The 26488-nt window shown below is 45.7% G+C and overlaps 2 protein-coding genes across 5 annotated transcripts in view; both read right to left on the minus strand.

Annotated features, from left to right (window-relative positions):
* Positions 1-26488, minus strand: part of cdk5rap2 (CDK5 regulatory subunit associated protein 2) — a 36072-nt gene that overhangs the window by 5906 nt on the left and 3678 nt on the right. The window contains exons 2-38 of one of the 4 annotated variants that reach the window (XM_049018696.1): positions 25454-25518; positions 24497-24561; positions 23552-23659; positions 22721-22797; positions 22441-22564; positions 22037-22203; positions 21765-21921; positions 21146-21199; positions 18036-18170; positions 17821-17940; positions 17642-17734; positions 17256-17474; positions 16773-16943; positions 16584-16694; positions 15901-16038; positions 15628-15807; positions 15348-15536; positions 15031-15222; positions 14562-14694; positions 14319-14455; positions 14072-14188; positions 13645-13788; positions 13427-13539; positions 12806-12945; positions 10765-10917; positions 10555-10664; positions 10270-10413; positions 9925-10011; positions 9624-9817; positions 8964-9306; positions 7336-8803; positions 6411-6524; positions 5499-6084; positions 4227-4459; positions 3872-3923; positions 2571-2717; positions 1383-1612 (exon numbers count right to left, since the gene is read on the minus strand). In XM_049018696.1, coding sequence (XP_048874653.1) covers positions 1383-1612; positions 2571-2717; positions 3872-3923; positions 4227-4459; positions 5499-6084; positions 6411-6524; positions 7336-8803; positions 8964-9306; positions 9624-9817; positions 9925-10011; positions 10270-10413; positions 10555-10664; positions 10765-10917; positions 12806-12945; positions 13427-13539; positions 13645-13788; positions 14072-14188; positions 14319-14455; positions 14562-14694; positions 15031-15222; positions 15348-15536; positions 15628-15807; positions 15901-16038; positions 16584-16694; positions 16773-16943; positions 17256-17474; positions 17642-17734; positions 17821-17940; positions 18036-18170; positions 21146-21199; positions 21765-21921; positions 22037-22203; positions 22441-22564; positions 22721-22797; positions 23552-23659; positions 24497-24561; positions 25454-25518 — 7010 coding nt within the window. Of the gene's footprint in view, positions 1-1382; positions 1613-2570; positions 2718-3871; positions 3924-4226; positions 4460-5498; positions 6085-6410; positions 6525-7335; positions 8804-8888; positions 9307-9623; positions 9818-9924; positions 10012-10269; positions 10414-10554; positions 10665-10764; positions 10918-12805; positions 12946-13426; positions 13540-13644; positions 13789-14071; positions 14189-14318; positions 14456-14561; positions 14695-15030; positions 15223-15347; positions 15537-15627; positions 15808-15900; positions 16039-16583; positions 16695-16772; positions 16944-17255; positions 17475-17641; positions 17735-17820; positions 17941-18035; positions 18171-21145; positions 21200-21764; positions 21922-22036; positions 22204-22440; positions 22565-22720; positions 22798-23551; positions 23660-24496; positions 24562-25453; positions 25519-26488 lie in introns of all 4 variants that reach the window. The other 3 variants (XM_049018695.1, XM_049018697.1, XM_049018698.1) reach the window with 3 other exon arrangements.
* On the minus strand, positions 18183-20517 carry LOC125745660 (uncharacterized). The gene has a single exon (XM_049018702.1). The coding sequence runs from the start codon at positions 19375-19377 to the stop codon at positions 18334-18336; it is 1044 nt and encodes a 347-aa protein (XP_048874659.1). The 5' UTR covers positions 19378-20517; the 3' UTR covers positions 18183-18333.

The raw sequence follows: 26488 nt of genomic DNA on the forward strand, positions 1-26488 counted from the left end.
ACTCGGAGATGGAGCCTGCAGACAGGCGAATCCACAGTGTGCCTGACTACAGAATATACGGTAACATTCACACTGGTAACAAACCACAAAAACACTAACATCTCAGAGGCAATAATTCCCCCCATCCAGACTTCTGCTCATGTAGCATAAACATGTTACAGTGACCGTCTACACAAACACACGCTTCCTCTGCAAATATAACAGAAATTCCACCATGAACTTTTTTTTTTTTAATCGGCTAATAATGCATTTTTTTCTGGTAGCCAGCATACAATCTGGAGCTTATTGATCTAAAAGGTAAATACTGGCTGTAAATACTGGTCAGGTAAATAGTCTCATAAGTATGGCTGATTACCAATAGTAGATTTATAAATATGTTTTGATCTTTCCTGATTTGTCCATTATTTCTGCTTAACAAGCTAAAAAATATAACATGTTGGACATACACATTGTCAAAATTTGCAGTTTTCCCTAACCTTAGTTTTGGGTTACATGCACGAAAAGGCTACACTGAGTTTTGAATCAGACATTTCTGGTAAACAATAATGGAAAAAACTAATTCCTAAAATAAACACCTGTATTTCTCTATCACTGCCCATGTATCTCTGCAAAATAACCCTAATTAACAGGACATCCTAAGCCATTAATAAAAACCTAGACAGTTGCCATGACACGGAATCAAAGACAAAAAAAGTTTGATACATGACAAAGTGATAAAGTTCCCCAAGGAACCACTTAACAGCCGGTTATAACAGGACGACCTGAACATGGTACCTGTACCACTATCCTTCCACGCCTTTTTCCACCGTCCACGCAAACGACTTTTCTGTATGGCTTTTGCCTCGTGTCTGTCCATTTCCTGGTAAAGCTCGGTACCGGGCCTTTGAGCTAGATATTTAACCGTCTGGACAAGAAGCTCTCACACGCCTGCGATACACCTTCCCACACAGAGAGTCACTCTCTCTGCGTTGGGAACACCATTAAACTGGATACACGTGATTAAAAATTCATGCAAGTGTTTGGGTAACGGTATACCTGCCCTATCACTGTCATACTTTTTAGTGCTACATATCACTTGATTTTGAGAAGAAAGGGCATTAGTGGAGTACCACTGTCATCTTAATTACCCCGACCTATAGAGGGTGCAAGGTCAAGGCAATGAGATCAAAGACAAAACATTTATTATTTGCATCCAAATAAATCATCTTATGTGTTCTTTGTCTCTCATCTTAACCCTCTGGAGTCGTAGAGCCACAGTCAGTGAAACTGTGTTCCCTACCCCTAGACCCCAGAGGGCTAAATGACTCCCTGGCTGTTTAGGTGATTTTACATTTCAGTTTCGCTGATATACAGTGACATGCGGCCAGCCTTGGGAAATGTACCTGGACGTAAGCGGCTGACGCTGTGTGTCTGAGGCGTGATGGAGCTGGCACTGTCGAGAGGCCCATGGCCATAGGAGGACTCGGCACGGTCCGGCGGCGGCCTGTCGCTGGGAGGGCCCCTGTTGGACAGCTCGGGCGCGGAGCCGTGGTGACTGCTGGGGGAACGGCCTCGCAGCTGCCTCTGCAGGTCTTGGATCAGATGCTTTTTCTCATGTAGCTCCCGGGACAGCCTGCAGCACAGAGTCAGGGCGTCAGAGGAGGGATCTGCACAGGACTGGCAGGATGGGGCAGTGCCATGAAAAAACCAGGGCGATGTCAGAGACACAGGCCACTCTAGGTCCTCTTAGGGGGCTTTGGCCACCCTTTTAATTGGTCTCATTACTGTGAAATTATTATTCTAAATCCTCGTCTTGAGGATTGAGCCCCCCAAGGGTCAGATCCTAGAATCGCCCCTGGTTAGAGCGATGTTAAATTATTAACACCTGCGCTGCCATTTCCTACATTACAGGGCTGATACAGACCATGGAAGAGCAAAGTGCATAATTAGCCAAAGTGCAGATGTTTCAGTCCAGGCTGGACTTTCATCAGTGAAGGAAGGAGCAGGGCAGGCTGGGTCACTCTGCGTACGAGTCACTATATCGACACACTAACCATGACATTCTTCCTATAGTCTGTATCGGCCCTGTAATGTAGGAAACAGAAATACTCTAAATCCCAACTCCATGTCTGACTTCCCTTCCTTCTCTGCATGCCAGTCCTTCCTTGCTGTTGTATACAACTGCTCTGACAAATCATCTTACTGAATCAGGAACTTCATGGCTTTCTTATAACTGGTTTAATGTTTCCATCAAGAGTTAAAATGACTCTCCTTTTCATTCATTATGGTCATTAGGGAAGCAGAACATTATTCTAGAAAGCCGCTTTGGATGGAGATTTTTACTGACAAGCCTAGACAGTTCGTTCTCCAAGATTTACAGAGAAAATAATGTGCCAATAACAACATTAGCACTCTGAGCACCAAACAGATAAGTAATAGCTTTGCTGCATGCTACTGCATTTTTCCTACAGTCACTAGACACCAGTAAACTAAAAAATGAGCATCTGGCAAACTGCAAAGACAGACTAAACAAAAGCAGGCAGCACAGGCCTGCTCTCACTGCAGCGCCGATCCCACGACGCAAGACTCACAGATCCAGCTGTTCCTTAGTCACTTCTGCTAAGTTCTGGTTCTGCTGCACAAGATATCTCATCTGCTGCTGCAGCTGCTCCCTTTCACTGCCTAACTGTGATCGCAGGGGGCTATCGGAGGCGTCACGCGAGAGACATGGGGGCTCTCTGCAAGTTCAGAGAACCCTGTGAAAGGTGCCACAGGAATAGAAATTCCAGTTCTAAAGACAAATACAATGTCCAAGAAGGGACAAAAAGCACAGGCAGAGAAAACCCTGAATGGAAAAAACCTGCTGCCCTACATTTCATGTGGGGGTAACACAATATTTGAGGGGGCACAAGAAGATACTCTTAATCAAGGACTCTTACTTAATGTATTAAATAACAACAAAATACTTTTGTTCATGATTTGAACTTGATTAGTAGCCATGGTACTAGTAAATTATTAAGGAGCTGTACTGTAAAGTGTTACCCAGTCTGTGTCTGACAAAGTTCTGCTTCAGACATTCTGCACCCTGGAGATCACTGGGTCGCCCAGCACTGCATGCTAGGTGACAAAGTGACAGCTGGTGCCAGGCACAGTAGCATGTTACAGTACGGTTACTTAGTAACTTAGTAGTAGCAGCTCAGTTACTACTCAAGTACAAATCATGAACAAATATAGTTTGTGGTTAATTAATACATTAATTAAGAGCTAATTCATAATTAATTAAGAGTATAATAGTATATTATTATGGGTAACACTCATAAAGCGTTACCCATATGGACAGTGTCATCAATTAATTTAGTTTAACGAGTAAATACAAAAAATTTTAACCACTTTCAAAAGTTAAACTCATTGAACCACTATATTTAAATGACCTCCCCTCAACCTTGTCTCTAGCTATTGATTAAATACATAACTGTTACAAAATGTAACTACAGGCTTTTTTTATTCCCCAAAGCACAAAAGCCCCCACCTGTACCTGCACTGCCTGATGTCCATGTTGCATGTTAACAGCCCTCTAACATCTGCTAAATGTTACTCTTAACATTGGAAATCAATTACCACACTAAAACCCACTTAGTTGTTCTGCTCTTAAACAACATTAAGCATTAATAAAAAATCTCCAGTGGAGGAAGTGGTACAGTGCTGCCAAGATGAAAGTGGGTGGGGGAGGGAGAGAGGGAGAGAGAGGGGGAGAGAGAGAGAGAGAGAGAGAGAGAGAGAGAGAGAGAGAGAGAGAGTTTTGTGCTTCGACATAAAAGGGTGCAGTGAGAGACAGAGTTGGAGTCAGGAATGATTGTACAGGACAGGGAACATCAAAAAGTCAAAGTCCCACCTCTGCGCCAGGTCAAGAACGGCTCTATCTTCGTTATCCAAATGTTTGTCTCCTACAAGACATTACAGAAGATTGAGAAAGACGGGGCTTTCATAGTCAATCAGTTCCGGCTCATTTCCCTTCTCCCAGAGCTGGAAGGGTAATTACATAGATGGTGTAATGGATTTGGTGCTAAACACCATGGGAAACTCCTCTGGTAACAGCTCTGCTTGCATGTGACCCACAGGTGTTAATTTCTGGAGGCCATCAGAAGGAAAGAGCTGTTGCTGTCTGACTGTGTTTAATAATCTGCCAAATAGAATGTTACCAGGAAACGCTTAGGGACGGTAAAGCTGACCGCCTGGGAAGAGCGCACCGTTCTCTAGCTGTTCCTCTAGCCTCTCCAGCATGGTCAGGCTCTTGTCCAGCTGCTCGCGTACGACGTCTCCCGTGTAGTGGTCTACGTCGCCGGCTTGGAGCAACTCCTCGAAGGCCTTGCCGAGCTCCTCCAGCTGCAGGCGCTGCAGTGCGCCAAGTTCCCGGCTCTCCTTGATTTGCTGCCGGAGCTGGGACAGCTCCCTGGCCTGAGACTGCACCAGTGAGTCCATCCTGCGGAAGACGGCAGAGGTGACGGCGCAGCGCCTATGAGCCCATGTGGGCCAGACAGGCCGGCACGCCGAAGGACCCCCAAAGGACAAAAACTCCTGCCCCAATTCCAGGCATCGGTTTGCAGATCCCCTGCTGAAACACACCTACTAAACGTGGCAGTAAGGTGGTGAGCTGAATAAGTTGGGGGATCCCGGATCTACAGGAAAACCAATCACATCTATACCAAAAATTCACAAACAAAACAACCAGCCTTCAAACTCAGGTAACAATTACATAAAAAAAAAAACAAAAAAAAAACACGATTTTCTCAGCAGATCCCTCAAAAGTAAATATTTATGTCAATGAACTTGTCAGAGCCTCCAGAACGACAAATCCTTGTGCCATTGTTCATCAAGATGGTCCAAATGCTTAGCCGTCAATGTAAGAGTGCTCTCTGAATGTTCCAGCGTAAACTAAGGCTACAGTTTAATGATAATGACTGAAACTGAGCAGTTGTACTTTTCCTGTATGACATATATCAATTTCAACAATAGGAAGTTATGCGTCCTGTAACACACATTGGTATACACATGTACACACTGTAAGCATGCATACGTGTGTGTACTACAGTATACGCTCAGTATGTCATATAAAGCGCAATTACTGTATACTACAAAATGTAAGTGGAATGCTGTAATATGAAGCATTGCAGTAAGCACACAGTACAGGGCACATTGTTGGACTCCCTGCCTGCTGTCCCTATGAGACATTTGAATGATTGAGGACACAGTAGTTCTCCCAACATCTGCTGCAGCCTTTGACCAGCCTCGACCATAAAGGCCATGACTGTGACCCTATAAAAAACTATAATAGAGATATATAGAGAATATCCTTGACCGATTATGACAACTGCTTCAACCATGCATGTAATGACTTGTGCAAAGAACTTGTGCCTAGATGTTTTGGAGGGTAAGACTATTCAGAGAACCTGCATAATACATTTTGACTGTTTGTCATAAACAACTGAAACTGTAGGAATTAGCAAATGATCGGAATTTACCGTGCTGGTGAAGCTGATCTACTTCGAAATTGAATTTGTTGCAGCTGTTCTGCCAAATTCTTGTTGCAGTTCCTTTCTTTCTCCAGCTCAGTGCTAAGGTTGGTGATATGCTCCTTCATCATCTGCTTCTCATCTTCATCCTGGCTCAGTATCGTGCCCTCAGAAGAGAGGTCCTCTTCATAACCAATACTGTGTCTCTTCTCCTTGGTCAGCTCTAGGCTGTATTTTTCCAAGGCTGTGTAGGGCGAATCGCAAACGAAGGCCAGGAGATCGCTTGACTGGGAGGTTCGATGCAGAAGACTCTGCAGATGCTGACTGACTCTCTGGTGGGTTTCCAGTTGCCCTTTCAGCTCCAGAACTTGCTGCTTCAGGTGCTCCGGGTTGTCTGTGATTCCGTAGTCTTCAAACATCTGCAAGTTCTTCAAGCTGAACTTTGGGGAACTGAGAGTAGGTGAGCTTGGGTATGATGTACTAGAGCTTGTGTTGAGGTTCTCCGTGGAGGAGAAATTACCATGGATCTGCCCAAGCAGCGAAGGGATGTTTGTACCTCTGGCATGATGCACGTCCTGATCATTGTCTACAGTACCTGAATAAGAACACATTGGTAATACAATTTCAGTAGTACAGAGAAAATTCTAGACCTTTTTGCAAAGAGAATTACAATGTAAAGGGGATCAGAAGCAGGGCCATGCCAAAGACCAGGGCTCAAGCATGCAGGAATACAGATGAAGGTTCACATAAATGAACACCACAATTCAACAGGTGCAGTTAAGTTATACAAGAACCGTATCTCAACAGTCTCATGTCGAGAACTGCACTGTGGAGTTAATTGGCAGCAAAAGCCTGGTGGACAATGTCATGCCAAGGACCAAAACTGTGGATTAGTTTACATGCAGCAAGCATGCTGTCTACCTGAGCTACTGTTCTCTTCCCTATCCATTTCGTTTTCACTCTTTCCGCTCGTTTCGTAACCCAGGTCCTGTAAATCCACCTGTACCTCTTTGTCATCTTGTCCCAGAGTCATCACTACGGGCAACACATGGAGGTTAGGGGAACTCGCTCAGTTGAAGGCTGAAGATGCATCTCGCCGCACTTTTTACATGCTCAGGTTTTCAGACGTTTACATCATGGTTTAATTTATAGTCTTCTTTGCTCACTTCTTATAAACATAAGCTTTTTTCTTGAACGATGTACTGAACTCATTCAAATTACGATGTGCGCGTACCAACTTAAGAAAAAAGCATAATCAGCAAAGTCGTAATCACCCTTTCCCAAAACAGTTTTTTCCCCCCAATGCTGAACCCACGGCTATGGTGTAGGAGGCCAACACGCCTCTTCCAGCCACCCATTCCAGGAAAATGTTCCTCCATTTGCTACTTCTTAGATCAGAATGTCATGCCGATTCAGCACATAAGATTCAGGTTCTACTCTTAGAATTTCGATTCTAAAAAACAAAAATAACACTACAAATAAAACAAAACAAAACATGGAAGCAGTATTAAGGTCACGACAATCCAGGATCTCCAAAAGGAGCACTCAGAAAAACTGAATATTATGCTGGATAATTATTCAAAAGTCATGGATAGCTTTAGAATGAAGCGGTCTTCAACCACAAATATATTTTATCATATTTTATGTATTTATCAATATGTCTTCACAGTATATCCTTTAAGCATGTAAATACATACTGAGAACTATTTTTTCTAAAATCTAAAACCTTATTAAGGGACATGAATTTGAAATTCACTGAAGTGTGTGGATAAGTCAGTAGAGGCATTTCTGCTTACGGTCCATAAAATAACGTTAAGCTGTACAGCTTTTAAACTGATCTTCCTACCTTTTTGGTTTCCATCTTGTTTCTCCTGGATGGACTTCTGCATGGCGATGATCTCCTGAGCAGCGGCCAGCTTCTCCTCAAGTTCTTTGCACGCGTGTTCTCTTTCTCCAAGTGCCTTCTGCAGGTTTTCCAGCTTCTCTGGAAGATCTGCGGTTTTTGAACTTGATCTGCCTATTCTCAGCTCATTCTGATACCGCTTATTTTGTGCCTTGAGCTTTTCTAGGGCTTTCCGAAGTTCTGAGATAACCTCGGCACTTCCTGTGAGAGCCTGCTGAAGATTGCTTATGTTCTGATAGAGGTCCATGTGGTGACCCTCAAGGCAAGCTGTTCTCAGCTTCTGAGTACAGTATTCTAGATAATGTTCTTGCCACTCAGCCTTGTCTTGAAAAACTTTTTGAAGTTCTTTTAGCTCCTGCTGAAGGCTATCTGTACTAACTGGCTTCTCTGTGGCGCTACCATGAGTGTAGCAAGCATTGAGTGAGGCTAAGGCTGACCCAGCAGTGTAGAGGCACTCTGCAAGATGCCTTATTATTTGATCTTGCTTTTCATGGTCCTTAGAGGGTTTTTGAATATGCTGGTATTGTGTCCCACATCTTGAGTCTTGCTCAGTAGTACCACTGCTTGTGGGCCCTGGTATGGCTGCCGGTTCAGATGCAACGAGTCTCTCCTGCAGCTCAGCGTTTCGCCGATCCTGTTCCCTCAGCGCCTCCTGCAGCTGACCAATCTGCCGCTGCGAATCTGAGGCCGAATCCTGAGGATCTACTACCCTGGACTTCGATTGATCCACAGACGCACCGATCTGCTGAAGAACATTCTCAAGCTTGTGCAGCAACCCTTGAGGATCACTGGAGCTGATCGGTGTGTCTGCACTAGCCCTGCCTGCTGGGAAAGCGCTCAGAGAGGCTTGGGCAGACTCCGCGACATGAAGGCAGTCCAACAGCTGCTTGTTCAGTGCCTCCTTTTCCTGAAGCATTCTCTGAAGCTCCCAGTGGTGGTCGTGGAGGTCAGACTGAAGAACATGGTCATTTTGTCCTTCCTTATCCATGTTACAGGCAGTAAGATACTCTATGGTGGATTCTGCAGCTTGTAAGGCTTCGACAAACTCTCTGTTCAGCTCATCTTTCTCCAGGAGCGTTGCCTGTAACTCCTCACACTTTGCAGCCTTTTCCTGGAGCTGGCCAATCACACGTTCTTTCTCCTGACATTCGTAGTGGAGTAACTCTAACTGACTGAGGAGTTCAGTGCCTTCCATCTGCTTGGCTGTAAAGCCTCCAGCCTTCTGGATGTCTTCTGCGGACCCCGGACAGTCTGGCCTCATTGTAGATTCTTCCTGATCATGTTTTTTCTCCATCTCAAGGACCTCCTCTGTTAAGGACTGCATCTCTATATCAGCAGCTTGACTGACCACAGGTCTATTAACAACCACCTTATCATGCCTTATGGGAACAGGGAGGCGTGATTTTCCAGCCTATCAAATAAATAACTATAATTAAAAACAGTGTTCAGTCACAGATTCATATCAGAAAAGGGTCGTATGGAGGTGACATACTCACAGCAGGTCTCAGCGCTTTGTGCTGAGCTGGACCCACAGTGGCATCCTTCGAGTTGGAGATGATCGGCTGGGATACCTTTTGCTGTGCCTCCTTCTGCAGGCTCTCAGCGCGCCTCTTGGAGGGTCCCAGCTCTGCTTTCAGCCGCTCGATCTCTCTCGCCATGTTCACAATCAGATCCGGGTTAAAAGTGGCCCCACCCTCGGCAGCAGAGTTGAGCTCCAGCTGATCCTTAAGCACTTTTATGATCCTGCGTTGGCTCACTGCCTCAGACTTCATCTTTTCCACCATTTTCTGAAGATCTCTCTCGCTGCCACTCTCTCCTGAGCTGTCTGTGCTTCCTTTGGGCTCCTCAGACTGCTCCTTCTTCAGGAGCCCCCTCAAAGCAGCATTCTCAGCTTGCAGTCTCAAAATTTCCTCCCTGAAGCACAAAGCAAGTTCAATCATATATCTAATGATTAAGGTAGGTTATAAAATATAAATCTTACTGTAAACATTTCCCTCTCAATAACCAATATATTTCTGATAAAGTATGTTTCTCATGATTTATTTCCCCCCTTGCCCTCTGGATCATACCAATCTTTCAGATTTAATCTTCTACTAGATTGTACTACAACCCCATAAATAATCCCCCAATACACTCATATTGCCTACATACACAATAAATTCATTTCACCATGGCTACGGTTGCCTGGTGTTCAAACAGAACAGAACGGGCTGTTCACGGCCCTGTCTCACCTGAGCTGAGTCACAGACGAGAGTCTTCTCTCCTTGAGGAGTGACAGGAGCTCCATATCCCTGCTCAGACCCTCTTGGCGCCTGTCACGCTTACGTTTAGCGGCATCGTTAAGCTGCCCTCCCCTGCTTTGGGTCTGGGAAACCCCGCTACTTTGACACTCTCCATCAGAAGACTGGGCGCGCTCATCGCTTGACTGAAGAAAAACATATTGTCAGCTACCAAACATCTATGGCACTTAATACCAACTCACCAGCATTATACACTTCGCATTAAATGCCTCCCTCCTCCCCATTCGCTCACCTGACCCCGAGCAGTTTGCTGATACTCCTCACTAAGCCCAGAGGTCTTGCTAATGCGAGCAGCTCCATCTAGATTCTTCTCGAGATGCTACAGTAATGGAATGGAGCATGACACACATGGCTTTGTAAAAGAAAAGGCAGTGATGGAATGCAATTCATAAACACTTCACGAGAAAAGCTGCATGACATGTACGTAATGCAACAGAAACAATAAATCTGTTTAATGGAACAAAAAGATAAGAGAACAGGGATTAGTTAACAGATGTTGAACTGAAGTGAAAGACACAATTGTTACAGACAGAATTGAACAGTGACCAAAACCGATCCAGTCTCACAGAAAGAGCACCTTATTGTCAAAGGCAAGCTGAGAAACATATTCATCTTCCTTCTCATCAGGTTTGGCATCTGATCTGCTAACCAGTGAGACCTTTTTGTGATGATCTTCATTTGATGCTTGCAGTCGTTTGATATAATCTCTGAGTTCAAGGATCTGAGAAAATATAAATGTATAAATTAGCCTTGACCTCAATGCTCAGCATTCAAAAAGAAAAAAAAAACAAACATCTGACAATTAATGATGGGAAAATGTAACTACGATGAAGTCATTTAATGAATGACTTTGGTGACGCACCATTTGTCGGAGTTCTGGCACTGAAAGATGACCCAGTTCCTCATCTAGTCTGTCTTCCACACAGATGCTCAAGTAGGATGTCTGATCGGCCAAAAAGCTAAACGTGTCAGCTAAAAAAGAACCAATTAAACAAATCAGTCAAATCAAGTTTATTGGGTCACAGCTAAGAAGAATGTGCTACGGCAGAATGCATTCTGGGAAACACCATACCAGTGTCGCTGGTGCCGCCCACCCCGCCGCCGCGATTCTGGATGGCACCAAGGCGGGCCTGCAGGGACGCATTCCATCGCTGGGCATCTTCCAGCTGCTGTCTCACACTCTCCAGTTCCTTGGGGTCGACTGGTTCTGCCTGACAGTCACTCCCTAAAGAGCCACACAGGACAGCAGTAGAGGACAAACTCAATCAGAAATACAGCAAACAACCATAACAGAAAGTTCTGCTCACACTTTTATTGCAGGGATGCCTTCAGAATGGGTTCCTTTATTTGCAAGTGTATCTCCAAAAACAATTTATTTATGATCATAAGAGCCAGAGAACAATATAGAGAATGTGAATCGACACTTTCCCAACCCTGTAATGCTTAATTTGATAATCATCACAATAAATCCTCAATAACACAACAAACAGTGCAGAAATTAATACACATTATAGCTCCATAACACAAGTAAAACCAACATGCAAGTAACTCTGTCAGAGTCCATGCAAAATTTTACCTGCTGTTGCATGTAGCTAAAAGGGCCAATGAATGATGGAAGGCTAATTTAATTACACAGCTTTCAAACAGAATAATTAAATCACAATAAACTGTACACATAAACACCTACATGCAATGTAGTAACTCCAATTAGCCTTAGCAAGTCTTTGGACTGTGTGGGGGGAAACCGGAGTACCCGGAGGAGACCCCACAACGACAGGGGGAGACATGCAAACTCCACACACGTGACCCAGGCGGAGACTCGAACCCGGGTCCCAGAGGTGTGAGGCAACAGTGCTAACCACTGCACCACCATGCGACCCAGCAAATAAACACGTGCTTTGGAATAAATTCAGCACTGAGTTTGGATTTCTCTTGAACCTGGAAAGATGTCGCTGAATGAAAAAAGTACCGAAATATACTAAGCTGATTGTTGTAATGAGATCACTCAAGCCACTCCTGACTACCAGCAGTATAAATAGCCAGTGAAGTACATTCAGATATTTAGCTATTTATACGCCTCCCTGGGAAGAGGTGAGGAAAGAGCATTGAGAGTGACAGAAACCCTGACAGGATTACAGGCGCTGGAATTAACTGGCAGGATCTACCCACAGCCTCTGCAGGGAACAAGTCGCATTTTATAGAATGTGTGCAACCTATATGCTCATAGCAGGCAATGCATAAGATGATGCACGCATATAAATGCATGCATGAGGACAGATGGCTGCAGCCTTATTTTTAAAAATAAAAATGATTGACAAGGATGTCACACCAAGTACGTCTCCATAAATAACAGTGATTTTTCAGTAAACTAAGCTTATTTTCTTACATTATAGAAAGGTTTTGCAGTTTATCTGCAAATTGATGCAGCCAGGTTTATAATGATACTTGGAATGGAGCTGTTTGTTTGAGTTTGGTTACGAGGATGCGTGGAACAGCACTGTGATGTCATGCCACTATATTTTACAGGAAAATGAAAAATTAGGAGGCTTTAATAATGGAGAAGCAAATGATGAGGAAGATGATCGGTAAGACAGGCGCCCACACACAGCATGCTTTATTCCATATCAGCCGGGGTTTTAGAAACCTTTATTTTACAAAAGGGGAATGGAGACCTACAAAACAAAGAAACAGCAAGAAAACAAAACAGGCTGGCATGAAGCAGGCAGGACAAACGACAGATGATATGGTAGCAAACAAAGAATGTATCTGTCATGGCCACTTCAGCACGACTGCCGAGAAGCAGGAGACAATGGACTGAAGCACAGATATGCTGATGGCTGTGGAAGAATCTGCAGACAACTCAGAACTGAACAGTGGAAAGACATGAGAACATTCGGTGTTTTAGACGAAACACAGCAGGCCGTCGAGCACTGCTGGAAAATTTAAATACTAGAGACACACACATAAAACTGGATGCAGTAAACAGTGATGCACACCGTCATGAATTCCTATGGAGACGAGGGTGTAATCAGATGGTGAAGCAGACATGACCTGCAGAGGGCACCAGAGAGCCCCGGCCGGCCCCTATGCATGGCACTCCCCGGATACCGCACCTTCTCTTTGCTTGGCGCGCTGCAGCTCTGTCTCCAGGACCCGCCGCAGCTCCTCGTTGTTCTGCACACCCTCCTCCAGCTGCTGACGCAGTAGCTGCACGGCGGCCAGCTCCATCTGCAGGGCGTGCAGGCGCCGGGCACTGTGTCGCATGGAGAGAGGGCTCACAGAAACCTGCACGCCTCATTCACAGGCACTTTTGACGGAACTGCTTGGACCCGTATAATGTACCGTTTATAAAAGGCACTCTCAAATAAAATCATTATTACCGTAATTACACTGCCCTGCGCGGGCAGAACACAGTAACCATGGTAACACTGAGCTTTTATATATGTGCAGCAGGTAGATAAACGGTGAAATGTTTTCTTCAAAGCCATACAGAACTCAAATAAGATAAAATAGAACCTAAGAGGCCCAATTTCAGCCGTAACTCAATTTTGATAAAATATGCAGTTATGTCGTTTTGCTTTTATATAGCAGTATAACAATGCAGGTTTGGCATAGAAATGTGAATCGATAATACCGGCATCCTGGACTGGTTTAGTAGCATTTAAATAAATAGCGAAATTGATCTGGGAAAGTCTGGCCGAAGACACGAGCATGTTGGAGCGGCGCTGCATTACCTGTCTGATTCTCTAACGGTCCTCACCAAGCTGGAGTAGAGCTGCTGTTCTGCCTTTAGGGCCCGGTTCAGGGCCTCGTGCTCAGAGAGCAGCGTGGACAGGGCGGGCGCCGCCTGGGTAAAACCACGCCAGTTATTTACAGCAACGGCAATCAACAGCAGTAACAGACCAACCTCGGAACTGCACAAGCCTGATAAGTTTAATTTTGAATTTTGTACCTCCGGCTGGCTGTCCCCACCAATGATGGTTCTCTCTCTCTGCGGGAGGCCAGGGAGGCGTCTCTCTTCCTTTGGTTCAGCTGCCCGAGCCTGGAGATCAGACACTTCACGGTCCCTTGGCTCTCCTAGACGCTCATGGAGACTCTGCCAGCCAACACAAAAGTCCATATAAACACCTAAGATTGTACCAATCTCTGTGGAGACAAGGATCTATTAAGTGTTTGCTAAAGTCCAACAGAGAACAAAAGCACAACATTAATACCAACTGAAGAATTCTTACATAATCGTCCACTTACAGCACACGCTCCACAGCGTATTTTGTGGTTTGCCAGAGAACCCCGAAAGCTACTCGACTGCATGTAAATCCTCAATACCTTTAGGGAGACTCATTACCCATGCAGGTCGAGATCCAGCAGTAAATAATCACCCGGATAATCTCGTCCTTTGTCTGTAGCACAGCTGTTAGGGACTCGATGTTAGCGGCTTGGGCTTCGGTTCGGCTCTCCAGATCTGCCAGCGTGGACCGCAGCTCAGCCAATTCAACCTGGAAGAGACGAGTTCTCAGTGTTCACCATAAATCAAAAGGCCATTTAACAATGTCATAATTCATTCCGGAGGCTTGTTTTGATTTTACTCCCGAACTGCCAAGAGAGCGGCAGAGCAGCCACTGTCACCTTCAGCTCACTGTCTTTCTTCATGGCTTTGTTCAGGGCTTCTGTCTTCTGTGCCAGCTCCTTCTTCAGAGTCACTGCGCTCTTCATCACTTCAATCTTCCCCGGGCCTGAGTCTTCGTCTTTCTTCAAAATCACAGCTGTTCGGCAACAGGGACGAGCAGGACGGCCACCCCGAGTTACATGTGCTTCTCGGAGAGGGACAGCACGGCTAACGCTGTAACGCTGCCATCTCGGCATGCTCACCCTCCTCCTCGTGCAGACGTTCCTGTAACACCTGAACGGTCTGTTTCAGCTCCACCACCTGCGGTACGGCCACCTCCGTCAGTCTCAGCTCCGCCAAGAACGTCTCTCTCTCCTGGCCACTCTCTACCAGTTTCTAATACATAAGAAAAAGGACCATGTCATAAGCGTGGACATCTAGCCCATTCCATTTTATAATTGATAGTCATATCTCTAAAAGTTTTATTTTTAAAAGCATTACTCTAGCTACAGCATAACTAACTGTAAACTATATAAACTATAACAGTTTAGTCAAAATGTGGCTGCGTAGGATATTTTGCATAGTAAAGCCTGTGAATGTTTGCAAAGAGAGGCACAGGAAGCCACTGTGCAGACTGCCTCATTTTGAGCTCACATACTTACATCAGAACCTCTCATAACGGCCGGATTTTTGAGACGAACGGGAAAAGGCCGGAGGGGTGGACACACTCACATTTATCACGGTGTCCTTTTCGGCCAGCAGGCCCCTAAGCTCCGCAGTCACCAGGCACTTTGCGTGTGCGATTGCCGAGCTCTGCTTCTCGGCCTCGCAGAGCTGCTGCTGCTTCTCAGCGAGCTGCTCCTTCAGGTCTCGCACTTCCTGGCCACGTTCAGCCAGGAGGCGCTTATAGTGCTCTGCAGAATCCTTCAAAGGAGGAAGAACATTCTGCCAGTCAGCTGCAGGCCTTCAGCGTGAATGAGGAAAGCAGAGAGGGGCTCTGAATGTGCTTGGGAAAAGCGATCAGGGCTGACAGTAACATCACACATTACTTTGAGGAGCTGGTCTTTGCTGCTGATGGTTTTCAGCAGTCCCTCCACAGCGCTCTCGTTGTCCGACACCAATCTCTCTCGGTCCTTCATGACTTCAGCCAGCAAGGCCTCCGCCGCCTTCAGCTGCTGGCCGAGCTGCTCAGATACAGCGCCACTCTGCGTCTTGCTGAGGAGGGTGCGATTCATCTCCTGGGAATACAGATACGAGCAGCATGTCTGTCAAGAGGAGCACTGCTTTGGTCACATCCTGTCATGAAATAGGCGAGAAGCTCCAGCTTACATCCAAATCCTTGGATTTCCCCTCGAGCGCTTGCTGCAGTTGAGAGATGATGGCGTCTTTTTCCCGAAGGGTGCGAGAAAGGTTCCCCTCCATCTCCTGCTTGGCCCTCTGCTGATCTTTGAAGCTGTTCGCCAGGTGCTGGAGCTCCACGTCCTTTTCCTTAATCACAGAATCAAAACTCTGGGGAGAATGACAGCAGAGATTCAGCAAAGGAGACCGGCCAGGAGAGAGGAGATCCTGAGGGAGCAGGTGCCCGCTGAGTGCCTAACGTACATTAATCGTCTCCTCGTTGTGCAATAGAAGGTTCTTCAATCTTGCTAGGTCCTGCTCCTTTTCGCGCAAAGACAGATGAAGCTGGTGAATCTCATTGTCCTTCTCTTCAATGGCAGCAAACTTCTCATCCAGGGCTTGCTGCAGAAAAAGCAACACGATAGACCTTGGCTTTACACAACTGAACCACAAAAATTAGGTATGTATACAGGGGCGGAGCCACAGGGGTATAGGCCTAGGTAAAAGCTTATTGGCCCTCAGAGTGTCCCCTCCCCTGTCACTCATAGATTCAAAACATATCATTGGCTAATAAGGCTGGCGCCTCAGTATAAATAATGGCCCCTAGCATGGCCTCCCCCAAATAAATCCTCGAATTGCTCCTCTATGCCAGCAAACTTTCATAGAATATTGCCAAAAAAAATGAAATTACTGAATTCACCGACTTTAACCAAATATAACACTTATGAACATAATACACAAAGCATGTTTGTCTCAACTAAAGTTTCTATCTCTGCTATCTTTCAAAATACATGCTGAAGCAACACCCTGCATTTCTGAAGATCAAAGCTAGTATTAGGCCCTGACTTCACTTTCATAAATACACCCCTGACATGAAATAAAAGGTATTATATTGGAGAAAGTGTTAAGCACAAAGGCTCCAGCCCAGATGCGCTGGGAAGGTCCACCTGCAGACTGTTCTCCTTCTCCCGGAGACGTTCCCGCAGCTTGGTCAGCATGTCTCCGCCGCCCCCGGGGCTTCGCCTCTGTTCCTGATCTTTCATCATGTGCATGTACTCCTGCAAAGAGACACCGGTGTCAGCAGGGGGCTCCACTCTCAGCCAGCCCCTCTAGCCTGGCCGGGCATCTAACGCCACCTGTAGCTGATGCTCCTTGTCACTGAGGCTGCAGGTGAGGCGCTGGATGGTGACCTCGTGGCCCTGCAGCGTCCTCTGGCTCTCGTTAAGGAGGCTCTGGTAGTGCTGCTCCAGGGCGCTCTCCCTCTCCCCCAGCTCCCCCTTCAGCTTCTTCAGCTGGTTTTGGAGGTCCTGCCAAGGAAAACACGCAGATCAGCCCAGAAACGGCGAGGTCCGAATGCTCACTGCCAGTCCAACACAAATAAATAAAGGAGAAAAGAAACACAAAGCTCTGTTTAAGGAGAGGAGCCCTTATAAAATAAGGAAGTCATGCTCCCCCGCTGGTATTTTTCCAGTGTTATCTGCCTGTTGTTCCATATGCAGGACTGGCCTAAATTAGAAGTGGATCCATGGCTTGAGGGTTTCTAGAGCACCTCGGGGACCTGACTGGTCACCGTCTAGCGGTGCTCTCGCGCAAGCGCAGCCACACGGGACGCCACCCACATTGACAGCTTTGTCTCCCTTCTTCTTCAGCTGCTGCAGCTCCTCCAGCTCCTGCTCCAGCTGCTCCTTGGCTTGCTGCACGTCCCCAAGATCCTGTTCCCGAAGCTGAAGGGCTCGCTGGAGCTTCTGAGCCTCCAGCACCTTGCCGTGGTGTTCCAGCTGTAGCTTCTCCAGCTCCGCCTGCTTATCCATCAGAAGATTCTGATGCTCCTCTGCACCCTGGAGGGGGTGTGGGGGGTACACACACAGATCGCCCTATTAGAATAGGTTGTTATGTGCTAAATATAGTCTGCAACCTTTCTACATGAAGAAACATTTCTTATCATAAGCCACATTCTTAAAGCCCCACACATGCACTTAATCTTCATCAAGGAAGGACGACTTGCCTGGTATTTCTGGATCTGTGCCTTGTGTGCAGCCTCGCGGGACTTGGCCAAGGCTGCATCACGGTCCTCAATCTCATGACAGAGCTCCTCCATCTTTCCAACAGAGGAGGGTGAGGCATTACTGGAGGTCAGGAGATGAAATGAATCAAAGTGTATTTATTCAGGCTACAGCCGGTCACCTCCTTGTCCTTCTGCTTCAGGAGCAGACTCAGGCCCTGGATTGTTTTGTCTCGTTTCACGGCGTTTTTCTTCTCCGAGGACAGCTCCACCTCGCTCTCCTCGAGCTTTCCATGCAGAACCTGAAAAGCAGACGAGACGAGCGCTTAGGTTCTTATGAAACGAGGCTGCCGTTAAGCAGGCTATACAAACTGCCACTCTCTGCTGCAATGCACACCTTGGTCTCATTCTCTCTATCTTCTAGAGTCTTGGTCAGATTCTTGATGGTAGCCCTGTTGCTGTTCAGTTCTTCTGTTATCTGCTTCGTAAGAGCTTCCATCTTAGCGATGTCATTCTGTTTTCCCACAAAGTTCTGAAAGGACATTTAGCATAATTGTGAATATTGATAGAAACAACAAAAGCACAGTAGAAATGTAATAAGATCCCATAAGGTCCTACAAAGACATAAAAAGACAAACACAGGCACAAAACTGCTCACATCTTAATGCAGCCTTGAGAAGCACATGGGCTTGTGATCAGGTTACCTCAGCTTTAAGGACTGTGTACTCATCGTTAAATGCATCTGTCAGATCTTGTAAAAAATCCCATTCTGCAGCCAGCTGATTTCTGGCTGTTTCCGTCTGACTCTGAGCTGAAGAAGTACCGGACACTGTTCCCAAGGGGACGGATCTCGTAAGGATGGGTATCTTACTCTTTGGCTGTGATAAGAGGGCTCTTCTCGGGATGCTTCGAAGAAGACTGAGGACATCGGAGATCATGAAAGTCTGAGTAAAAGGGCTTCCCTGTAGATGCCCTCTCCTGAATCTGGCCACGGGATCAGGACGGGCGGGTTGGGGGCTGTCCCCTGTGGCCTTCTGCACTGCAGATCCCGACGATCCAGGAAGGGAGCGGGACTCGGAACATTCCGAGGTTAAAGACTGAATGGAGGAGGAGCGCTTCTGATACAAGGCTGACGTGCTACTTTTGTGGAGCTCGACCTCCATGTACATGTGTTGGGAGGGGAGAGACATCGGCTGTGAGCCGGAGCCAGCTGCTGGAGCCCTGGTTTCACCGTCATCACAGCTTCTGGCAGGTGAGAGCTGCTCCTCTGAAACCGACCCCTCTGAAGCGATTTGAACTTCAACGCTGGTCCTGGATGAGCTCCTAGTGGGAGCACAATCCCCTTCAGCCGCCACCATGCACTCATTGTGTTTCCTGTACAAGTGGCTGATGCACCGTATCAGGTTCTCCTTCTCCACCTGCAGCTTCTGCTCCTGGGCCCTGTGAGTCACCTGAAGCCGACCGATGAGCAGGCGGCACTCGAGCACACGCTCCAGCATGTGGGCGCACTTGCCGCAGAGGAACTCGCAGCGGCCGTCGCGCGCCACTTCGCAACCCAGCGCGTAGGACAGTGCCACCTGCAGCTTCGTCCTTCCCGAGGGGCTGAACATCCAGCGGCAGAGGCTGCCCCGGGGGAGGTTGCCGCAGACTCGGCAGGAGTCCCGCGCGCTTATGGGCCGGCCGTGCTCGGCGTCACGCAGGGATCTCCGCAGGGATGCTGCCCGTGTCTCCCCAGACATTGTCGGTAGCAGAATGGGCGGCTAGCAGGGCAAGCCCTACACTAAATCCGGTAATCCGGTGGCACTGGCCTGATAGGCACGCTTGCCCCCAATCCTGGGCGGATAACATGACCGGCATTACAGCGCTGACCCCTGTAATCTCCTCGTGACAGTACAGCCACCCCTTCTGACCGCTGCGTGTCACTGACAAAAGCGGCTAGATGATCGCCTTTAGCTGCAAGTCATCCATCAGATGGCGCCACCTGTCTGGCTTCAGCCATAATATTTCGACTCTGTAGGTCAAAGCACTGACATCTCCCCATCACAAACACTGCAGTAAACATAATAAAATCTGTTATGTTTTGCTTATGGCAAGATATTTTAACTTGTTCATGGAACCTGAATGATTTACATATTGACCTCAATTGAAAAACTTACACAACTGCATAAAAATGTGAGTTTTGGACTCCTACCATAACAAGGTCTGGTTTCACCAAAAATCCTCTCCACTTAAAATTCTTTAATAATTCATTCCACATAACCTGCTTACAAAATTCTCTTCGACTACAGTATTTTTTGTAAGCAAGGACACATCCAGCAGTTTTCAATAACAATTTCTCCTTAAACACCCCAGTGATTTCACTGCCAGACACTGGTTTGGAAGGCCCAAGAGGATTACAGAGATTAGGACAAAACCATAAAAGCAAAGGCACATCGAAGTTCAAAATGCATGCAACATTGTGTCATTTTATATTACTTCTTTGATTTTCTTTTATACCACTGATTTTGATGAGGGGAGTAGATGCTCTGTCTTGCATCTACTCAGTCTGAGACACAGCTCCCGGGCCCGCAGAGGCATTTACACAGGAGCACAGCCTCCTTTTAGAGGAACACAGCTTCCGAGACACAGCTCCCTGGCCAGCAAGGCATTTACACAGGAGCACAGCCTCCTTTTAGAGGAACACAGCTTCCGAGACACAGCTCCCGGGCCCGCAGAGGCATTTACACATGGGCACAGCCTCCTTTTAGAGGAACACAGCTTCCGAGACACAGATCCCGGGCCCGCAGAGGCATTCACACATGGGCACAGCCTCCTTTTAGAGGAACACAGCTTCCGAGACACAGATCCCGGGCCCGCAGAGGCATTCACACATGGGCACAGCCTCCTTTTAGAGAAACACAGCTTCCGAGACACAGATCCCGGGCCCGCAGAGGCATTCACACATGGGCACAGCCTCCTTTTAGAGGAACACAGCTCCCGGGCCAGCAGAGGCATTTACACATGGGGACAGCCTCCTTTTAGAGCGAGCAGAGGAACACAGAGTCTCTGGCAGCATATAAGCAAACAGGGCTCATGTTGAACAGAAAAAGAGGATGTTGCATATGTTCCTTTGTTCATATTTGTTATCAGTAGATATTCCTCGGATGGCATCTGTTCTGTGTCATTGTGAAGGGGATTACATGAGGGATCGTGACAAACACACAAATGCAAGACTGTAAGTTCATTAAAATAATTTGTTAAAAAAGTGTTGATTTAAAATATTGATGCTGACACATTTTCAGTGTCAACGTCATCAGCTACGTGGATTAATGGCGGCAGCCCTACTGAACAGTGGCACGGCCTCAGGCCAATGCACTGCAGACGAGCCCCATCCTCCAGGGTCCTAGCTGACCCGTCACACAGCTGCTGGGCTACTCAACCCCACTGACAGACAGACATTTATTTCCCTTCAGCAATGAGCACACACTGTGGATCACTGATTAACAAATGGAACACCTTTAAACTAACCTGCAGTTCTCTTTCATTTTTCACCTTCTCACGCCCAAGTTCCTCTTTGAGAGTCTTTGGGAGAGAAAAAAAAAATGTGAGGCAACAATACAGACAAAAGTCCACATCACAAAAAAAACATTCAACTAAAGGTCATGCTTTGCATTCAGCAAAAAAAACATACATTTCATATAAAAAAGACTAACTGGATCGTCTGTTAGTTGAACCTGAGCTGCAGCAGAGTCACACTGCAGTTACTAAACTATTTAAGATGTACTTTGTGATGAAATGCCCACAGGTTAATGTGGCATCCATGTAAACAGCCAGTATAAATGACTTAATGCGTTTTTGCAGAGTTTGCTTTGCATTTATGCTCACATTTAATCGATCTGGACAGTAGGCTACCCCCTCTGTCTCTTTCATAAAACCAGCAATTTTCAGGGCCTCAGTGATTAAACCTTCAGTTTAAACTATCATGTTTTCTTTCTGATTGCCCTTCACGCATGGTCAAAATAAAATGTCAAACTATCCTTTGTTTCCAAACATCACTCCGAAACGCAGCACAAAATGGCTTCCCCAGCTCTTCTCTACCATTTCTAAATCGTAGAGATGTTTAAAAAGCAGAAGGGCAAACGCATACCTCCAGCTCCTTGTCCTTCTGAGCGATGGCTTCAGCCAGGTCTCCCGTGGGCGCCGAGGCAGGCTGGCTCTCTCTGCCCTCATCACCGATGGCCTTCTGTAGCTGTGCAACCTCTGCATCCCGGTTTTTCAGGGACAGTTTCAGCTGCTCAATAACACTATGGGAACCACAAAAAAAGGACTTCACCACCAGTAGTAGTGACACACCATTCAGCAGCTAGCTAAGCGGTAGTGGCCTTTTTATTGCACAAAGAGACACGTGGCTGGTCTTACCCATCCTTCTCCTGCAGGACATGGTGCACATCCTGGGTGGGGGCAGGCGAAAAGGTGCTGGACAGGCTGAATGCCAGAAGCTGCTTCTCCATGTCTATGTTTCGCACCTTCTCCTGCTCTGCGACAGCTGCCATCTTCTCAACCTCCTCTTCGGCTGCCTTCAAATTCTGAGTTACAAAGGGTCCACAACAAGCTGATGAATCGGATGTGAGTACGTGTGTGGCAGCAAAGTGGCCTAATTACTACAAGCTACCTCACACACCTACAAGATGAAAAGGTGCATTATTCAACCCCAGCCCTGGGGCAACATCAAAGAAAGAGACAGACCTTTTATAATCAGTCAGTGAGAAGCCCATCTCCCACAGTGCTATCGTTCAGCTGTGCCTGTAGTCAGCACACATTACCTCCTCTAACTGCTGAATCTTCTTATTGAAAGAGTCTCGCAGCCGCTCCACCTCTCTCTTGGCCTGCTCTTTCAGACGCAGAATATCCCCCGATTCCTTCCCGGCCAAGTTCTCTACAGCTTTCCTTTAAATAAAAAAAGCATCACTGACCTCTAAGCAATAATCTGAACATATCATATTCTCCCCACAAGGTGTCTGGTTATACATCTCGCATACTTCAAATGGTTTCAAATGGAAGCCCTTCACGTTTGGCTCTGTGCGAGACCAGGGCTGCACTTACGAGGCTGAGACAAGGAGCTCCTGCTTTTCTGACAGCTCTCGCTTCAGTGACTCCACCTCCACCTTCAGCTCAATATTCTGTCAAAAGCCATAATGTTAATATAATCTCTGACATCAGAAGTACAACTTCATTATACAAGTAACAGTCTGAAGGCAAACAGTCTTCTGCTGCAATGGCTTACAGAAATCGCAGATTATGTGGATATATAAAACCTCTCTCCCTAACTTCAAATGGAAAATTATGTTTTTTTTTTGTAATTAGCTGATAAAAGAGGATAGTCAGACTATTTGTGACCGTGGTGGCATGTCATACAAGTCTGGTGTGGTTTTGCATTTTAATTTAACTTCCATCTCAACTGTGCACCAAGCTATTGGCAGCAAAGGCGACTGCTACTTTACCATCCAATTAGTCCTGTTAATTTGCTGATTTTGTGTGCCCTGGCTCATTCAGGAAACTTAGGTGTAGTATTATTTAACTTAAAGTTTATTGGAAACTAACACCAGGCGGCATGGTGGCGCAGTGGTTAGCACTACTGCCTTGCAGCATGACACACAGCATCTGTGTGAAGTTCGCCTGCTCTCCCTGCCGGTTACCTCCCAGTCCGAAAGCATGCAGGGTAGACTGATTGTAGTTGTGGGTGTATGTGCCCCGCGGTATGTTGGTTCCTGGCATAGGCTCCGTGACCCCAGTGGGGATTTAAGTGGTTAAGTATGGAAAAAGTATAGAATTTACTATTCTTTGGAAAACAGCAACTGGAGAGAGCATTTTCACTGCATGGGCTATGCACAATATACAGTTCAGAAAAATTATTTCAGGAGGATGTCCAGTCACCGTTTTGTATACATCCTCGGCAGAGTCGAATTTCTGTTGCGCACGCTCTTCCATAAAGTAAATGCGAAGCTTCAGGTTGAAGTTCTCTTTCTTCAGATTAGTGATTTGCTGAAAAGAGACAAACGGTTTGTTTTATTTGGGTGAGTGAGCGCTGAGTCGGCACGCACATAGCTTTCTACGGTAACTCCCATCAGCCCAGAGTGCACACGCCGCGTGGAAGCTCGAATTACAGGAGAACACATCGTGTGTTGTGCAGCGTGGCCCAGTCCCAGTCCCAGTCCCGTGCTGCGTAATTCAGCATCATCTCCCTCGGAAGGCTAATGAATTGCAGGCCAGGGGCAGCCTGATGTGGAGGAGGGGAGATGGGGGCAGCAGACTGTGTGCCATTGTTCTCTAGCCGATTTTATAGGCCACATCTGGGCTGCTGTGTGACGGCCCCACTCCACAAGACCAGCCCGCAACTGAGACTGACATCATGCAGCAAAGTGACAAACAAAGGGATAAAAATGGATCTACTGAGACAACATTCAAGCTATGAATATGCTTATAAATGTGACCTAAAGGACAGTGCGTGAGCTAATTATATCACAGAATGACATAAACAAGGAATCGATTCACAAAAAGTGAAGGCAGGATTAACTTTCTTCTGCGCATTTAACTATTAAAAACTAATAAAAGGTAAAGACTACAATACCATGTCATGTAAAACTGGTGCTGTATAAATACATTTAATACATTCAAGGCTAGAAGTATATTAGAAAATATCTTTTTAGTGAGTTATAGAACATTGTTTGGTTTCTGCATACTGGTGACCTGTTTACTACCCAGTCTAAGGGAGTTATGCCAATTTTAACTGGCAAAAAACACAACACACACCAACTGCTACCACCTTTTGGTTTCAGTTTTGAAAGACAAAAAAACCTTCTTTGGCTTGTATTCACTTACGTTTTCATAATCTTTCATGGTGTGAGCTTTACCTGGTGATACTCGCTCTCCTGGAAACACGAGTCCTAGGAAGAGAATATAAAATGGGGAAAAAAATGTAAACCTTCTTATGTTACATACATTGACACTCTCCGTTGCTTAATTATTTAACTTTACTTAATACCTTAGAATTAGGAAGAGACATTCAGAAGACTACACTTCAAAGGTAAGATTAATAACACTGATATACACCATTTCACCCAAATTTAACATGTGCTGCCCACATAACACTTTGAAGAATCCATAGAAACTACTTCCAATTACATGCACTGACACCATCTTGAGTTGACAAAGTGGCATAAATTTAAGTCCATATATAAAACAAATAAGCTACCGGTACCACATTTGTGGTAATACATACAGGGACAGTTCAGAGCTGGAACTTACAAAGAACAGCAACCATACAAAATGTCGTTCATTTATCAGTCACGTTAAAGCATGTAGCCACTAAATGTAAAGCAGCCACATTAAAAACATGTAGCATATTATTTCAGAATTTAGATGCATCCACACTGTCACAAAGCTAGAATGAAAACTGAAAGTGTGGAGGATTTTATTAATCTGAATAACTTTTCTTAATTTAGCTTATTACGGCTTCACTGTCAGCAGAATGTTCAGGAAACCTCAGACACATGCTGTACAGAAATAAGCGGCTGTCTTTTCATACAGGCAAACTTCTGGCTTTTGAAAACAATAAAGCCATGGTTTGTATGACAATGCAGCACAAAAGCAGAAACAGAAAACTGCAAGACTAGATAGAAAGACAAGCATTACCATTTCATTCACATTTACAATATACAAAGAGAGCTAATAACTAAAAACTGAAAGTCTGATTTAAGCCGATGCTGTATGTTGTCATTGCAGGTATATTACTAAACCACAGACAAAAGGAATCTAGAGATAGGCAGACATCTCTACCTGCCATGCTGTCCATCGGAAGATGTCCGTCGTCTGCCATCTCATCGAGTCTGGACAAGCCGGTGCTGAAACAATATGATTGCGTCATTAACTTTCGACCTGCTTAAATGAACTCATGACCACAAAATAAACAATGCACTGAAATTATTTCCCCTTCTTATATGCAAATACACATTACAGTCAACAATGTTACTGTAAACTAAATGATTTTTAAGTCATATACTAAACAGAAAAAAACACCTTTCGGACTAGTATTTAACATTCCTGTAAGGTTCACACACCCGTTACTAGCTGAATTCTTATCTTCAATGTCCCGCAGAATGGCTAAGCATGCTGTCACTGTTTAACAAACAGTCATTGTGATCTCTACAAATCAAAGGCCTTTGAGAGCCAAGGAAGATTCACACAGTTCAATGTCGCTATACGACACAGCTCCATTTTGGACCCTTCGCCAACAGGCAGTACTCCGCTGCATGACGGAGCCTTCAGCAGCACAAGGCCAAGAGCAGCAATAAGGTCGCCAATACTTTTAAATTACTCTCCTCCGTCTCAGACTTTTAGCTCCACAAACACAAGAATGATCACTTCCTTCCGCTTTTCTACGACAGCTTCACTTAATGCTCTTCCTGCCTTCTACCCATAATCCACTGCAGGAGCTTAACGGGAAACAGAAACTAAACAAGCAATATCTGATTAATTTCCAATTAAAAATAAAGGGACACTGATAATGTCAATACTGCATACTTTTTAGTTATTGATCACCAGTCTAGCTAAATGAAAATCATCACATTCAAAATTCTTTAATTAAATCCAGTATTAACACAAAAAAATCCACCCACAAAACAATATTCTGCACAACTGCACAGATTGTTGAATATTATCGCAATTTAGTGCATCTTCACCATTCATGACAAAGCTTTTTGACCAAACGTTCAGAGGCCCTTAAGCTGTCAACTAGTTTCCACAATGGAAGGCAAGGCTTTCTATTCCAAATGCTCAAAATAACAAGTTAAGAAAATAAAGTTTCTTTGAAAA

Source organism: Brienomyrus brachyistius, chromosome 7, assembly GCF_023856365.1.
Source record: "Brienomyrus brachyistius isolate T26 chromosome 7, BBRACH_0.4, whole genome shotgun sequence".
Lineage (NCBI taxonomy): Eukaryota > Metazoa > Chordata > Actinopteri > Osteoglossiformes > Mormyridae > Brienomyrus > Brienomyrus brachyistius.

Excerpts from the sequence above, each read along its gene's own strand:
- LOC125745660 (XM_049018702.1), bottom strand. The coding sequence starts at position 19,377 with ATGTCTGGGGAGACACGGGCAGCATCCCTGCGGAGATCCCTGCGTGAC.